The 15602-nt window shown below is 40.6% G+C and overlaps 1 protein-coding gene across 1 annotated transcript in view; it reads right to left on the reverse strand.

The window, feature by feature from the left end:
- The window catches only part of LOC308099801 (protocadherin-15-like), a gene marked incomplete at its 3' end in the record, with an annotated part of 359052 nt that overhangs the window by 143153 nt on the left and 200297 nt on the right, over nt 1-15602 (reverse strand). The window contains exons 16-17 of the mRNA XM_080448598.1: nt 8561-8693; nt 6562-6641 (exon numbers count right to left, since the gene is read on the reverse strand). Coding sequence (XP_080304724.1) covers nt 6562-6641; nt 8561-8693 — 213 coding nt within the window. The remainder of the gene's footprint in view (nt 1-6561; nt 6642-8560; nt 8694-15602) is intronic.

Consider the following 15602-nt stretch of genomic DNA (forward strand, 5'->3'; position numbering starts at 1 on the left):
GTAGTGGAGTAAAAGTAAAATATTTGCCTCTGAAATGTAGTGGAGTAGAAGTAAAAGTACTGAACACTGGAAATACTCTTTACTTTAATATTAAAGTAAAAATACCTCAACATTTTACTTAAATACAGTACTTGAGTAAATGTACTTAGCTACTTTCCACCACTGAAAATAAACATGCTCTGAAAATGCACGAGGCCCCCCCAATCTGACCACTTAACTTGTTAAGTGGTCAGATGGGTGGGCCACAAACGCTTTCGAGATTTTCATACTGGGTCCCCTGATCCAGGAAAGGCTTGTACGCTAGAGATGCGCGGATGGGTTTTTTTGTCACCCAAATCCGCGTTAACAAGTTCATTATCCATCCGCCATCCACCCGCGGTACTTATATCATCCTATTTATAGATCCGCACCAACCGCACCAAATAATTGTTATTTTCCTGACGTTAGTTTTCTTATAAACAGTGTTACTCACCACTGTCGCGATGCAGTGACTGTATACAATCCACAACCATGGTAACAACAAGCGCACGTCTTCATTAAGTTACTTTCGCTTTCAACCACTTTGTTGCCATGTCGGCTTTTTATAAGCTTTTTATAAGCGACTTTTAATATAATAAACTTTATTTATATAGCACCTTTCATGACATAAATGCAGCTCAAAGTGCTTTACAGAAAAAGAAAGAAAAAGTGAAAACAAAACACAGAGCTAAAACAATGCTCTGTGTTGCGACTTTTGGGCTTGTTTGGCACTTGTTTTGGGCTTGTTTTCATAGACCTGGCTACTTATTTCTCTCGCAACCTGGCAACACTGGCTGCTGCCTGCAAAGCAACATGTGAGCGGCTATTTTGTGCCTGGTGTAAAATGTGTAATATTAAAATACTACAAACGCACACACGGTGAAATTAAGTGCTTTTTAAAAGCTATTATAGGCCTATAGATTGATATCATTAATTTAATTCCCGCATTACTTCACCCGCGGTTTATCCAATATGAATTAATAATTATATTTGATTGACCCAAATCCACCCAAACTGCGGTTAACTGCGGCAACCGCGGCTAAAACCGCGATCCGCGCATCTCTATTGTACGATGATGTAAGCCGGGAACGATGCAAGTCCCCGGACCTCACTTGTAGAACCACTGCTTTACACGAAACATTAACAATTGAGCAAGACACTGAACCCCAACCAGCATTACAACCAAAGAAACGCATAAAAAAGGGACATTTGAATACACTTATACATTTTTATTAAAGTGTCAAGAGAATAGAAAATATGAATTAGCTCAAATAAAACAAGATAATATGAGAATTCGTTATAATGTGCAGCACGAGAAATAAAAAATAATAAAAGGCAACGGACAACAGAAAAGTCCTCAGCTTTGATTTATAGCCAATTATCCTTTGGTTCATCGAGCTCGAAAGATGTTCTACTGCTAGGTCTCTGAGAGGTATGCCACACAATGACAACGTTTCTGTCTTTCAGAGGCAATGCTGAGGCGTGCGTGTGTGCGCACGCTAGGATTCCTATAATTATGAGGGCCAAATGTCTCCACAAGCATTAGAAATAGAGAAACAGACATTGTAAGGACCATTTTCCTGGTCCTCACAAAAAAAGAAAAGATGGTTAGAATTATGCTTACAATTAGGACAAGTTTTGGGTCGGGGTTAGGGATATAACCGATACTTAGTTGCATGCCAGTGTCACGCACTGGAATATACAGTAGCCGATCTACAAGCTCACAACGCGCTATTTATGGGTCATTTTCGAGGCCGTCCTAAAAATGTTGTGTCCTTACAAGTATAGTAATACGAACGTGTTTGTGTGTGTGTCTCTCCAGTCTGTCATATCTAGTTTGGAGGGATTATACGACAGCAGAAGCAAGCAACGATAACAACAGCTGTCCCCAATCACTGTGGTGTGTTGTCACAGTGTTTTTGTCTGCGACAGTTGCCACCCCGTGCAACTGGAAAAGTAATCATGCCTCCATTTAAAAATAAAAAAAAAACAAACCCGTTCCAACACGGCGGAGCAGATTAACACATTGGGTGCCAGCATTTTTTCATAACAACTTACGTTGGGTGCCAGCATTCTCCCCATTGACTGCGCTTTGCTGTTTAAAGCTCTAGACTCCACGAGGAGCAAATCCATGTAAAAAAAAACATCCATTCATGTTGCGCGATGACCCTGGCTACAGCCTGGAACGATAACATTTCACTCGCGAGTTACAATGGGGGGGGATCGCGCATCGCGCATGACCGGTTTTCCCCACCGGAAACAGATTCGGAGATATAGGTGTTTTAAAGAAGGAAATAGACAGGAAGTGGATGGCAGCCATGTTTTTGTTTTTCCGGTGATCTATCTGGCCTATCCTTCTCAAGATCACAATGGGTACTCCCAGAGCTGCTCTAGCCCCGCCCGTGTGGAGAAAAACGAAAAAAACAAAAAGACATATTTCACGGTCTGGACCGTGTTCGGCACCGGACCGCTACTCTGCGCAAACACGGTTCAGACCGTGTTTGGCACCCGATGTGTTAAGAGAAAACAAAAGGCGAAGCAACAATGCGCCTCCCTGCCGCACACATAGCTGGCTGCCTGGGAGACACTGAGCGTGGCAGACGCACAGAGAGCTGTAATCAATTAGCCCGTTAAGACCGGGAGAGCATATGTGTAAAATTTTTTTCTTTGGCTATTAAACATAGCAGATATTACCACCATTTAAAAAAAATCATGAACATTTGTGAAAATCTTCAAATATATAAGTTTTTAAAGCGAACAAAATGATATGTATTTGTCCGCGGACCACCTCCCAGTCCCATCTGAAAATATTTTGTTACAGGGACCCCCATATGCAAAGATTTGAGTTAAAAATGTATATATATATATTCAAAGATTTGCACACATTTTCAAGTTTAAAAAAAAATAGCACTCAGTGCCACGCTTGGTGACGAGCTATGAGCTTGTACATCTGCTATCTTTTGAATAGCCATATAAATCTGAAAATTACACAGATGCGTTTCCGGTCTTAATGGGTTAATATAAGGAACGTGTCTGGCAAAGAGCCCCGCGTTCTCAGTCTATCCACGTCTCCCCCATTCAGACATTCACACATAAGGCCTCCTTCCTCCCTCCATGTTTACTCGCGCTTACTTAGGGGATGGCAAACAACAACTGGATTATAAAAAGAAATGCATTTTGGACCAGTGTTTCCCAAATAATGAGTTGGGACCCAGTTTTTGGGCCATGGACACATTTTTTTCTTTTTTTCTAAATTTAACTTTTGGGTCATTATAATTTCAAAAGATTTTCAAAAATAAAATAAAAAAAGCTCACAAAACTACGCATTGTGAGCATTGTGAGTAGTTTCACTACTAGATTTGAAAGCGGCTACGAGTCCTTCAAATCTAGTCCCATATTGCGCTGATCAGAGCAATGTTCACAGAGCCTTGGCCATTTGAAGTTTTAAACACTGCTCTATAGCGCCTCATATGTGTGCAATTTATGCTTTTTTTGGTGTGCCTATTCCCATGTCAGTCCCCTGAACAGTGTTTGTGCCAAGTTTGGTGTGGACTGGAGCAGCAGCGCGCCTATGGCTCCTTAGAGCCCCTAGGGGGACACACGTTACCCCCTGGTGCGACTAGTCTCACGGCAGACCCCTGAACAGTGTGTGTGCTCTTTGGGAGTGAATCATGGTCTGGGTCTACTTCAGGGGCTGAAAGTGTCCAAGTGTGAAAACGCCCTAACGCAATTACTCCATCACTCGCCCTGACAATCTGTATTATCAGTGGGAGGCTGATGACAATGATTTTCTTTGTTTAACCCATTTAGACCGGGAAAGGATCTGTCATTTTTAGATTTCTTTGGCTATTCAAAAATAGCAGATCAACAAACCAACGATCAACGTTGTCCAAATTGTCAAAATCTTTGAATATATATTTTTTTACTCAAATCTTTGCTTCTGGGGGATTCAACAAATGTCTTCTGAATCCTAACCTTTGAAAAAGCTGCTATAATATCAGTGGTTCTCAAACTTTTCTCATGTCAAAGGACCCCCCAAATGATATGTATTTGTCTGCAGACCCCCCCATCAAAAAATATTTTGTTCGCTTTAAAACAATATTCAAGGATTTGCAAAAAACGCCAGATTCTTTTCCAAAAACATATATTATATATTTTTGAATAGCCAAAGAAATCTTAAAATGACACACACCGATGCGTTCCCGGTCTTAATGGGTTAAAGGCTCCCGTCTGACCTCCCCATCCTCCCTCCCTCCATCTCTTCCTCTCTTCTTTTCTTCCAGCCACCCTCATGCTCATGTCGAACACAGCGGGGCGAAGGACGGAGGGACTCTCGGTTACATGTCATTACTCTTTGTCCAAAAGCGCCCCCTAGTTTCCCGGCCTTTGCACTCGACAGAGCAACATGAAAAGAGCGACCTAATCAAAGATTAAGAATGGGTCAACGTCTCCTTTTGTCAGGGTTCCTTCAGATATGATGTTCCATCATCCACCAGGCCACTTTGATGAGCCAGCCACCGTTTGCTATGAGATTCTGTCAAAATTCCATAAAAAGCCCAGATAAAACCCTGCCGCCTCTCCAACAGATGTGAGGGCTTCAACATAGCCCTTGCGTTAGTATAATACGTTGCCAACACAAGAGCTTGTTAGGGTAATTGGGTCCCAATCAACCGAAGCACTTTTTTCTACTACTCAGCTCAAGACTAAAACTATATGACTCGGGGTGGTGCAGTGGTAAAGTCCCTGACCACCACCACGGAGGTTGTGGGTTCGAATACACCGTGGCGCAACCGGCTTCGTCGGGCGTCTATGCGAACACAATTGGCCCAATTTCGGGGGAGGGAAGGAGAGGGTGAGATTGGTCATTGCGTGTACTCCTACGGGCTGGGGCGGCACCTGTCAGCAGGGAGTGTTGGGCGGGAGGAGTAGGACGAAGGCCCTATGTCCTCCCGGTGGGGGCTCCTCACTGGCAGGTGAGTCAGTAGCATACAACAGCAGTGACAACACAGAAATGTGTGTGGGGAGGAATCCATTGGCATGACGACTAAATTGTGGAGAAACAAGGGGGTAAAAAACTAAACTATACGACCCATTTTGAGCCACCGACCGGCAATCCCTCCTCTTACTCAGCCACCCCCCCTTCCATCCGTCCATCCATTATGTCTCTCCTTATGCCTTTTCCCTCATCTAAACGCTGATTCCTTTGTAGGATGGCTGATGGCACATTTAACCCATTAAGACTGGGAACGTATCTGTGTCATTTTTAAGATTTATTTGGCTATTAAAAAATAGCAGATATACAAGCTCATAGCGTGATTTCTGAAAAAAACGTGAACAATTTTGCAAATCTTTGAATACATATGTTTTTATTTTTATATATTTTCAAAGATTTGCACAAATTTTCCAGATTTTTCAAAAAAATAGCAGATCTACAAGCTCATAGCGTGGAACTCTGTGCCGCGCTATGCGCTTGTAGATCTGCTATTTTTCAATAGCCAAAGAAAAATCACACCAGTGTGAAGAGAGTGGTGCCTTTCATGAGTTCATTTCGTTAGTTACTTTTTACAGACTTTGATGACTTCAAAGTATTTTTACTAATTTTAAGTACTTTAAAATGTTTTTATTGATTTTTACGTGTTTTTACTCATTTTAACATCTTTTAAGTATTTTTACTCATTTAAAGTATTTTTACTCAGTTTAGGAACTTTAAAGTATCTTTACTAATATTTAAGTATTTTTACTCATTTTAAGTATTTTTACTCATTAAGTATTTTTACTCAAAAGTGTGTGTTGTGTGTGAGTGTGTGTGTGCGTGTGTGTGTATAATTAGTGTAACTGGTTGCATCTTTGTGTTGCAATCAGCCGCAGCTGTTGAGGCTGTGCTCAAACATACAGAGAGGCCGTGCTCATACACACAGACAGACAGACACACACACACCAGGACAATGTCACTCCTTGGAGTGGCTAGCACCACTCAAAAAATGACAGAGATGCGTTCCTGGATTGAATGAGTTTAAGCAGTCACACCTATAGCCTGAGTTCAACTATTTTGGAGCTAGCAGTAGGTGTGACAACCCCTCGCCCCGCCTTTGGAGCGAGGAGGCCAAGTCTGAGGAATGGATCAGGTTGTCTTTATGGAAACGGAGTGCTCCACGCTCAGCTTGTTTCATTCGGAAGTGACAGCAATTAGTTATGACGTTGTCGCACAGCTGGATCACTGGACCCCTCCGGAGAGCAAACTGTGGTGGCTGTCCGACCATGTAATCGGGCCTGTCGGGGCAGAAACCTCGTATCTCCATATTTTAACTGTTTGTGGTTTTTTCGTGAATTAACACCCTACTTGATCATACTACAGCGTCACACCAAAGCATCAAAAGAAGCAGATCTGCAAGCTTGTAGATCTGCTACTTTTGCTGTGTTTTTATTTGAATCCTGAAATGTAACGGTTTGGAACATATGAGGTTTCCAGCCGACAGAGACGTGATTGTAGGTCTATATTTATGTGGCTGTCCTCGACTTGCCGAAGCAATATGATGAACTTACTTTTCAGTGAGGTTGAAGGTCTTCTGGGGGTCCCCGCTGATGATCTTGTACGTGATTGGGTCATTCTCTCTGTCTGAGGCCTATACAGAGACACACACACACACAGGGAAGGTCAAATCCTATCACAGCTCTATAGGCTGCCATTGATCTCTGATAGCCAGCTAAACAGTATGGATTGGGGGATAAATCCATATACAGGGGCAGAGCACAGCCGAGAGGACAGCGTCCCAGCCTAGGCAGCGTCATTGTGGGCAGTGGTGGAAAGTAACTAAGTACATTTACTTAAGTACTGTACTTAAGTACAATTTTGAGGTATTTGTACTTTACTTGAGTATTTCCAATTTCTAATACTTTTACTTCTACTCCACTACATCTCAGAGGCAAATATTGTACTTTTACTCCACTACAATTATTTGAAAACTTTAGTTACTAGTTACTTTGCAGATATACATTATTATATTATTAAACATACATTAACCACTTTAACCCTATTTTATACCTAGGCTATTTGAAAATAGCCGATCTACAAGCTCACAACGCGTCGCATCGCGACGCGTTGTGAGCTTGTAGATCTGCTATTTTCAAATATTTTGTACTTTTACTTTTGATACTTTAAGTACATTTTGATGCCAATACTTTTGTACTTTTACTCAAGTAAATTTTGAATTCTGAACTTTTACTTGTAACAGAGTATTTTTATATTGCAGTATTGGTACTTTTACTTAAGTAAAGAATTTGAGTACTTTTTCCACCACTGATTGTGGGGCGGTACCTGCCAATCTACCACCTGCGCTGACCGGCTAGGTGGGCCACACGCCAGTCCTCAGTCCAGACTGGCTCTCCTTGGTGAATGGACGGGTGCTCAGGCGGTAAAGCGAGATTTCCACTATCCCCCACTACATTCTGTTACTGGTGAATCACGCACTGACATGACCTTTCTTTTGCTTTGTAGGCAAACCTAGGATACTGAAGGAAACACTGATGAAATGTGCATGGAATAACCCTCGGACCGGGATGAACTATTATTTGATTAAACTCTTCCTTTGTTGACAGTATTCCCCGCTCCCAAATATGTCTGAAAATAAATGCCCCTGTTTTGGCTTCAAGTCTCTGAGTCTTGGTTTGGGTCAGTCTTCACAATATGCTTTATATACCAAAACATTTTGAGAGGGAAAATGTGTTTTGTGTGTGTGTGTTTTCCTGGTCATCACAAGAGAAATGGTTGTGAGATACGGCTGTGTGTGGTGATATTGTTGTATATGCTTAGAGTTAGGCAATTAGGACAAAATCAGGTTGGGGTTGTGGTTAGAATTGGGCAATAAGAGGCTAGGTTTAGGCCCAGGGGTTGGGGTTAGGGATATGCCTGATTTATACTTTGTTGCACCAGGGGCACCTAACTTGGATTTTGGGTGGGGGGGGGCACACTTTGAGGGTTAACATCAGCGGCAAAGTTATTTTCGACTCGGCGGGCTGGGCCGAAGTTGTCACATATGCTTCGGGCCGGGCTCAGGCAGTGCAATTAGGCTGCGCAAATTAGGCTGCGCTGACATTATAAATGTAGCCTATAAGGCTACATTTATAATGTCAGCGCAGCCTAATAGCCTGCCACTGAGATAGTGTTGGAGCTACAGTATAAAGTTAACAGCCTTTCTGGAGGCTAACATATTTTCTACTGCAGTAGGGTTTACCATGTTTCAACATCAACTACGATTTCAGATCAAAGTCTTTGTTTATATAAATGAAAACGAATGAAACTTGCTTGGAGCTTTTGTTTAGAGTAAAAACAGAAAATATTTAGTATAGAAAGTCGAGTTTGACACGATGAAGAGCCTTAGGCTCGAAATGTTGTCATTAAATTACATTGGAGCAGATGAGTGTGCGGGTTTATTCTTTTTTTCTTTTCCAACCTAAAATACGCACCTCAACTAAGTGATGTGCGTATTTATTAGTTTCTGTATAGAGATACAGAAACGTGTGTGTGCGTGTGTGCATGTTTAACCTGTAGATTCAGCAGTATAGCTCCGATCCTCATGGCCTCACTGACTTCCAGGCGGTAGATGAAGAGAGGGAAGCGAGGGGGACTCTGGTTGTTAGGAGGCAACACCTCAATGTACACGGTGGTAATGGAGCTCCTGGAGAAGAAGACAACAACAGCACACATCAACACGCTGCTTCAAAACGTTCAGTTGGTTACTCCAGGTGGCTATATGGCAGTGGTTCTCAAACTTTTCAGGCCGCGACCCCCCAAAATAATCCTATTTGAACTGGGGACCTCCCCACCAGGGGTGAAAGTGGCTGAGAGTTCTTGCCGGAACTGTTAGGCCGCGCGGCCGGGGGTGTACGTTTTTTTGCGGTTCTGGGCGGATTGGGTCCGTTTTTTTCGCGGTTCTGGGCGGATTGGGTTCGGTTCCAGTTTTTGGTTTCTTTATTTTGGTTTTAGGGTTAGGATTAGGAGTTAGGTTAGGGTTATGTTATTTAATTCATATTTTTGCCTGATTTTACCAATTTATTATCACAAAAAACAATTTCTGCCTAATAAAATATTCAAACAAAATGGGTTTATACTAATGTAAAAAATGTGGTTATATGGCGGATTTGGGAGGGTTCTTTCTGTGTTTTGGGAGGGTTCCAGACTTTTACTCCACTACAATTATTTGAAAACTTTAGTTACTTTGCAGATATACATTATTACATTATAAATCATACATTAATCCCTTTAGCCCTATTTTATACCTAGGCTATTTGAAAATAGCCGATCTACAAGCTCCACAAGCTTGTAGATTTGCTATTTTCAAACATTTTAGTAGTTTTACTTTTGGTACTTTAAGTACATTTTGATACCAATACTTTTGTACTTTCACTCAAGTAAATTTTCAATTCCAAACTTTTAACAGAGTGCTTTACATACATACATTGCAGTATTGATACTTTTACTTAAGTAATTGAGTACTTTTCCCACCACTGTACCTGGGCGTTGTTGTTCTACAAACTTTGTTTTTAACCACATTGTCAGCTTCTTCAACTCTGTCTTCTTTTCTCTTAAACATCTCAGTTAGTTTTCGTTGCATTGTGCTTCATTTATTTTTAAAATTGCATTCTTCATCAAAACAGTGTTTATTTCCACTCGCGTTTCTTTTCTTTTCTTTTTTTCTCGAGAAAAGACGTGTTGAACCAATCAGAACTAACTATGCTAGTCTGTCAGCCAACCAGAAACATGTTTTGAACGTTGGTGGGATTTAATTCGTCGTAAAGCCCGCCTTCTTTATCCGGTAATTTGCACATACACACAGGCACGGACAACGGCCGTTTCCGTATCCGTTTTATACCGGATCTCCAAGCTGCAAAGTGAATTGATCCCAGTCCCAGTTTCGTTTCGCTGGAGAAGAGGAGACGCTTCTCGTCTCCGTAAAATAAATAAACACCGTAAAAATAGCACGGATTAAGCTGACACAAACACACAGTGGAACAATTCAAAAGCACTTTATTAGAAAATTTAATAATTGTGTGTGTTAATCTGACGTTAGTAGATTATGTTTTCTTCTTGAACATGGCCATGGGTCTGTGGCAGGTTATTTAATATGGGATTTTCACAACTACCTTCGAATTTTTCTTAACGGAACGGCGTTCCGGCACCTAATCTTTTACCGGAACGCCGTTCCGGACCGTGCCGGCCCACTTTCACCCCTGCTCCCCACCCTGACAAGCAGTTGGAATGTAGGAGTGAGGCATTCTATTTAGTTTGACACAGATAAATAGTGAAAATAGCAGATCTACAAGCAAAAGCGGAAACATGGAGTTAGCTGGTTCCTGCCGGACATCAACGATATATAGTTTGTTGATTATGTTTGATGCAGTAATGGTCTTTTTCTTTTGAGGTATTAAAAAGGTCTTAAAAGTCCTTGAATTGTCACTTCACTGTCATCCGAGGACCCCCCAAATAATCATGTGCCCCCCCGGGGTCCCGACCCCCAGTTAGAGAACCACTGGGCTATGGCACTGTCAGAACTAGAGCCAGTCCAATATATCGAGGCAGAGAGGCTAATTATCCTCTGCCTCACTCCGATACGGGGTGCATTATTCCAAATGTGCACAGAGTCCATTATCACTCTGGCCACTTGCCAACGATTAAAATATCATTTGTGTTTATTTATATTTTGGGGCCTTCCTTTTAATAAGAACATTGTGTTGTAACTATCTTCATCAATCTTGGGACAGGCATTAATGTATTAGGCCTATTCCAGAAAGCTGTAGTAATGACCTAAAAAAGAAGAGGAATACCAGCTCATAATAGACCTGCAGTAGTAAGCATTTTACACAATTATCAACACATAACTGCTCTGCAAGCTGTTGTAGCTAAACATGTACGGTACATCTTATTCGCTGTTAGCCAATAATAACTTTAATAACCATTGATAACTTAATATATCGTCTCTGTTGGGTGGAAATCTCATATGTCAAAAACTGTTTCAAATAAAAAAATCACACCCTGTGTGAAGTGGGCGGTGTCTTGCTAGCTAATCACAATACTGAATGGAGTCGATCAATCATGTACAAAGGATAAATACATTTATTGAAACACTCTTTATGATGGACAAAACCATAACTTGAAAAAAAACAAATTTTGGTTTTTTTCAAGTTATGGTTGCTTATATAGGGCTATGCACATGTGTCATGTGACACTGGCCAATCACAGTCCTGAATAGGCTGTGATTGGCCAATCACAGCGCAGGATAATTCTACTAATTTCCTGGGCCCAGATCACAGCGCAGGAAAATGTACATTTTTCCAAATCTCACTTATAGGGGCGGTTTCACCGCCCAAAAATCACACCCTGTGTGAAGTGGGCGGTGTCTTGCTAGCTAATCACAATACTGAATGGAGTCAACCAATCATGTACAAAAGATAAATACATTTATTGAAACACTCTTTATGATGGACGAAACCATAACTCGAAAAAAACAAAATCTTGTTTTTTTTCGAGTTATGGTTGCTTATATAGGGCTATGCACATGTGTCATGTGACACTGGCCAATCACAGTCCTGAATAGACTGTGATTGGCCAATCACAGCGCAGGATAATTCTACAAATTTCCTGGGCCCAGATCTCAGCGCAGGAAAATGTACATTTTTCCAAATCTCACTTATAGGGGCGGTTTCACCGCCCAAAAATAGCAAAAGTAGCAGATCTACCAGCTCGAGCTTATAGATCTGCTACTCTTGATGCTTTTGTGTGACGCTGTAGTAGGGCGTTAATTTATGGAAAAACACAAAAAGATAAATATGGAGATAAGAGGTTCTGCCCGACAGCAACGATATCGAAGCCATGTAGTAATCATAAAATGATGCACACCATCATTATATCTGATGGGTGGATCACAACAGACCTATATGGTTTATTCACACCTTCAAAACTAAGGTAAAGGCTAAACCACGCTATTTCTACTATCGGAATCGACAGCATATTTCAGAACAGGGAAAAACATTTTTTGGCAAAACCTGTTGGTGCTGGCATAATATAACGTGTAGGCACCGTGATTTGTGTGCCTCATCCACGGTAACACTTTACTTAAAGGTAGGGTCTATAATGCATTATAATCTCATTTATAATGCAGTATAATGTGCTTATAAGGCATTGTACCACTCGTTATAAATGTTCATAATCATGTATGACAACTTATAACAACGTTTATAACGTATTGTAAGTGCTGGTCATAATGCATTATAAGTTGAGTGGAACAGCACATAATAAATATATAAAATATAAATATATAAAAATAACTACCTTAACTTAGCTAGTTATAAAGTGTCTTTGTTAGAAGTTGTTATGCATAACTATAAACATTTATATAACACGAGTTATGAAGCAGTACAAGTGCATTATGATGGATTATAATGCATTACAAATGGGATTATAATGCATTATAGACCCGACCTTTCAGTAAAGTGTTACCTAGTAGTTATAATGTGCTGTTCCACTGAGTTTAATGCATTTCGACCAGCACTTGTAAATTATATAAGTATAATACTTAATAAACCTTGTTATAAGTTGTTATGCATAATTATAAACACTTATAACAAGTGTTATAATGAATTACAAATGTGGTTATAACGCATTATAGACCCTGCCTTAAAGTATTACCAAAAATTCAGGACCTGCAAATATTCTACATGGAGCGGTACGGCTCACTTAGCTCTTGTAATATAAAAGAGCCAATAGTCTTGTGTTCCAGTGGTCACTGGTTCTCAGTTGGTTGCTGCAGTAGTCAGTAGTGTGACAGCAGGCTATTATCTCTTTAGGGTAGAAGTAGTGCACTCCACAGCGGAGTTGGATGGTTGACTGTTAAATCCTTCAATCAACATGGCATGAAACATGTCATTAGTCTGCTATAAAGGGTGCCTCTGTGGACAGAAACGGCACAGAGCAGTGAGCACCCTCGTACACCGTAAAAAAATTAATAAAGGAATCTGCAGGGTAATAAGACAAGTTTGGCATTCATCCTGTCGTTTGCAGTGGTGGAAAAAGTACTTATTTTACTGAAGTAAAAGTATACAATACCGCAATGTAGAAATACTCTGTTAAAAGTCAAATTTACTTGAGTAAAATTACAAAAGTCTTGGTATCGAAATGTACTTAAACCTTTAAGACTTGTGGCCGAGTCTACAAATGCCTTCTAAATTAGTAGTTCTCACACTTTCAAGATTTAAAAATAATAATGATAATAGCAGATGTACAAGCTCGCAGCGTGTCACAAAGTGACCTTGTAGATCTGCGATGTTTGAATAACCAACGCAAAAATCTAAAATGACACAGATGCTTTCCTGGTTTTAATGGGTTAAGTTTTCAAATGTATGAAATGTTTAAAAATCGTTTGAAAATAGCAGATCTACAAGCTTGTAGATCGGCTATTTTCAAATGGCCGAAATGTATACAGGGCTGAAGTGGTTAATGTACCGTATGTTAAGTAATAATAATCCAAATCTACAAAGTAACTAAAGTTTTCAAATAATTGTAGTCGAGTAAAAGTACAATATTTGCCTCTGAGATGCAGTGGAGTAGAAGTTAAAGTACAGAAAATTGGGAAATACTCAAGTGAAGTAAAAAAAAATACCTCAAGACTGTACTTAAGTACAGAACTTGAGTACATGTACTTAGTTACTTTACACCACTAGGTAGTTTGATAATCTTATTTGCTGATATTCTGTGTTTTCCTTTCCAATCTGAGCCTCCTGTTTTGATCCATAGCTTAGTGAGGTGTGCCCTGGCCCTTCTGTTTGTCAGGCCCGGGGTCGGGGATGTATTTGCACAGTGAAACCCAGTCATGGAGAACCGTCTCTCCAGTAATACCTATTCCACTGTGACCTAACGCTTTGTGCCATGAAAAAAAAAGAAAGAAAAAAAGCAGTGCAAGTAGACTGGTAGCAATGCCACTATCGTTGCTGTCGGGCACAGAAACCTCTTATCTCCATATTTAATGTTTTTGTGTTTTTCCGTAAATTAACGCCCTACTTGATCGCAATCGTCACACAAAAGTGTCAAAAGTAGCAGATCCCGAAGCACCAACTGACACATTTTGAGCTTGTAGATCTGCTACTTTTGATGGTTTTGAATTTGAATCCTGAAAAGTAACAGTTTTGGACATAATGAGGTTTCCACCCGACAGAGACGCTATAAAAACGTTACAAGTAAAAGGCCTGTATTCAAAATGTAACTTGAGTAAAAGTACAAAAGTATTGGCTTGTTTGACTTACTCTGAAGGGTGGTGCTTTTACAGAAAAAAACAACAAAAGTTGTTTTTTAGTTTAACAAGACAAGACAAGGAGGGGACAACGCATCAAACAACTCCTACTACGATGATTAAAAAGAATGTTTAGTGAAACAAATGATTGGAAGCGATTAAAAGAAATGAGACAAAGGCATCTGCCACGTTCGGCAAAACAAGAGGCCATCTGCTGTTTGACTCACAACAAATTATCTCAGAGCCTGTCAGCCTTTTGTTTTATTGACTATCTTTTTCCTTTCCATTATTCAGCCAAACCAGCGCTTCCCGCGCCATTGATAAATGAACAAGTGAGCCGGTCTGCGTGCATTAGGGCATTCAATTGAAACAAAAGATAGATGATGTTAAACAAGTAGCACTGATTACCAGTGAGAGATTACTTACACAGTCTGATGAAAACGAGATTGAATCAGACATGATTGTGTATCAAAGGTTGTACAAAGAAGAATACATAATTACACATCCACCCACATCAGACCCAACAGGGCAGGGCAACGGATCATTGTAAATGTTGGCTATTCAAATAATGTGAGGAGGGGGGGGGGGGGTTCCCCACTTAAAGAACCACTGCTTAATTGGATAGATACAGTGGAGAATTACAGGAAACATGAGAGAGACGGGGAATGACACGCAGCAAAGTTTGTCGGGCTCGGGAATCGAACCTGCGACTCGCTGTCAGGTTGCATTCGAGCCTATTGTGTGGTATGCACCTTAACCACTAGGCCATTGGCGCCTGGGGGAACCAAAAAGTCTTAAACGGCACATTTGCCAATTTTGCACCCAAATCCTGTTTTAATGAAGTTGAGGACATCATAAACATGCATGATGTTAGAGTCTGTTTTGAGTTTTTTCTGTGTTTTGATATTTTGAACATGATTTTGGCGACTTTGATTTCATCATACAGATTGTCAGTTTTTCCTGGACTAGAATGGACTACACAGCCCATGTTTCCTGTAGTTCTTCCTGGACTAGAATGGACTACACAGCCCATGTTTCTTGTAGTTCTTCTTGGACTACAATGGACCACAGCCCATGTTTCTTGTAGTTCTTCTTGGACTACAATGGACTACACAGCCCATGTTTCCTGTAGTTCTTCATGGACTAAAATGGACTACAGCCCATGTTTCCTGTAGTTCTTCCTGGACTACAATGGACTACACAGCCCATGTTTCCTGTAGTTCAAGTCAGACTGGCCCCTCAGCTGATGCCATCACGTTTATTATGTCCTCAACATCAATTAAAATAGGGTTTGGGTGCAAAATC

This window comes from Gymnoscopelus braueri, assembly GCF_963280865.1.
Source record: "Gymnoscopelus braueri genome assembly, chromosome: 14".
In the NCBI taxonomy this organism is placed as follows: domain Eukaryota; kingdom Metazoa; phylum Chordata; class Actinopteri; order Myctophiformes; family Myctophidae; genus Gymnoscopelus; species Gymnoscopelus braueri.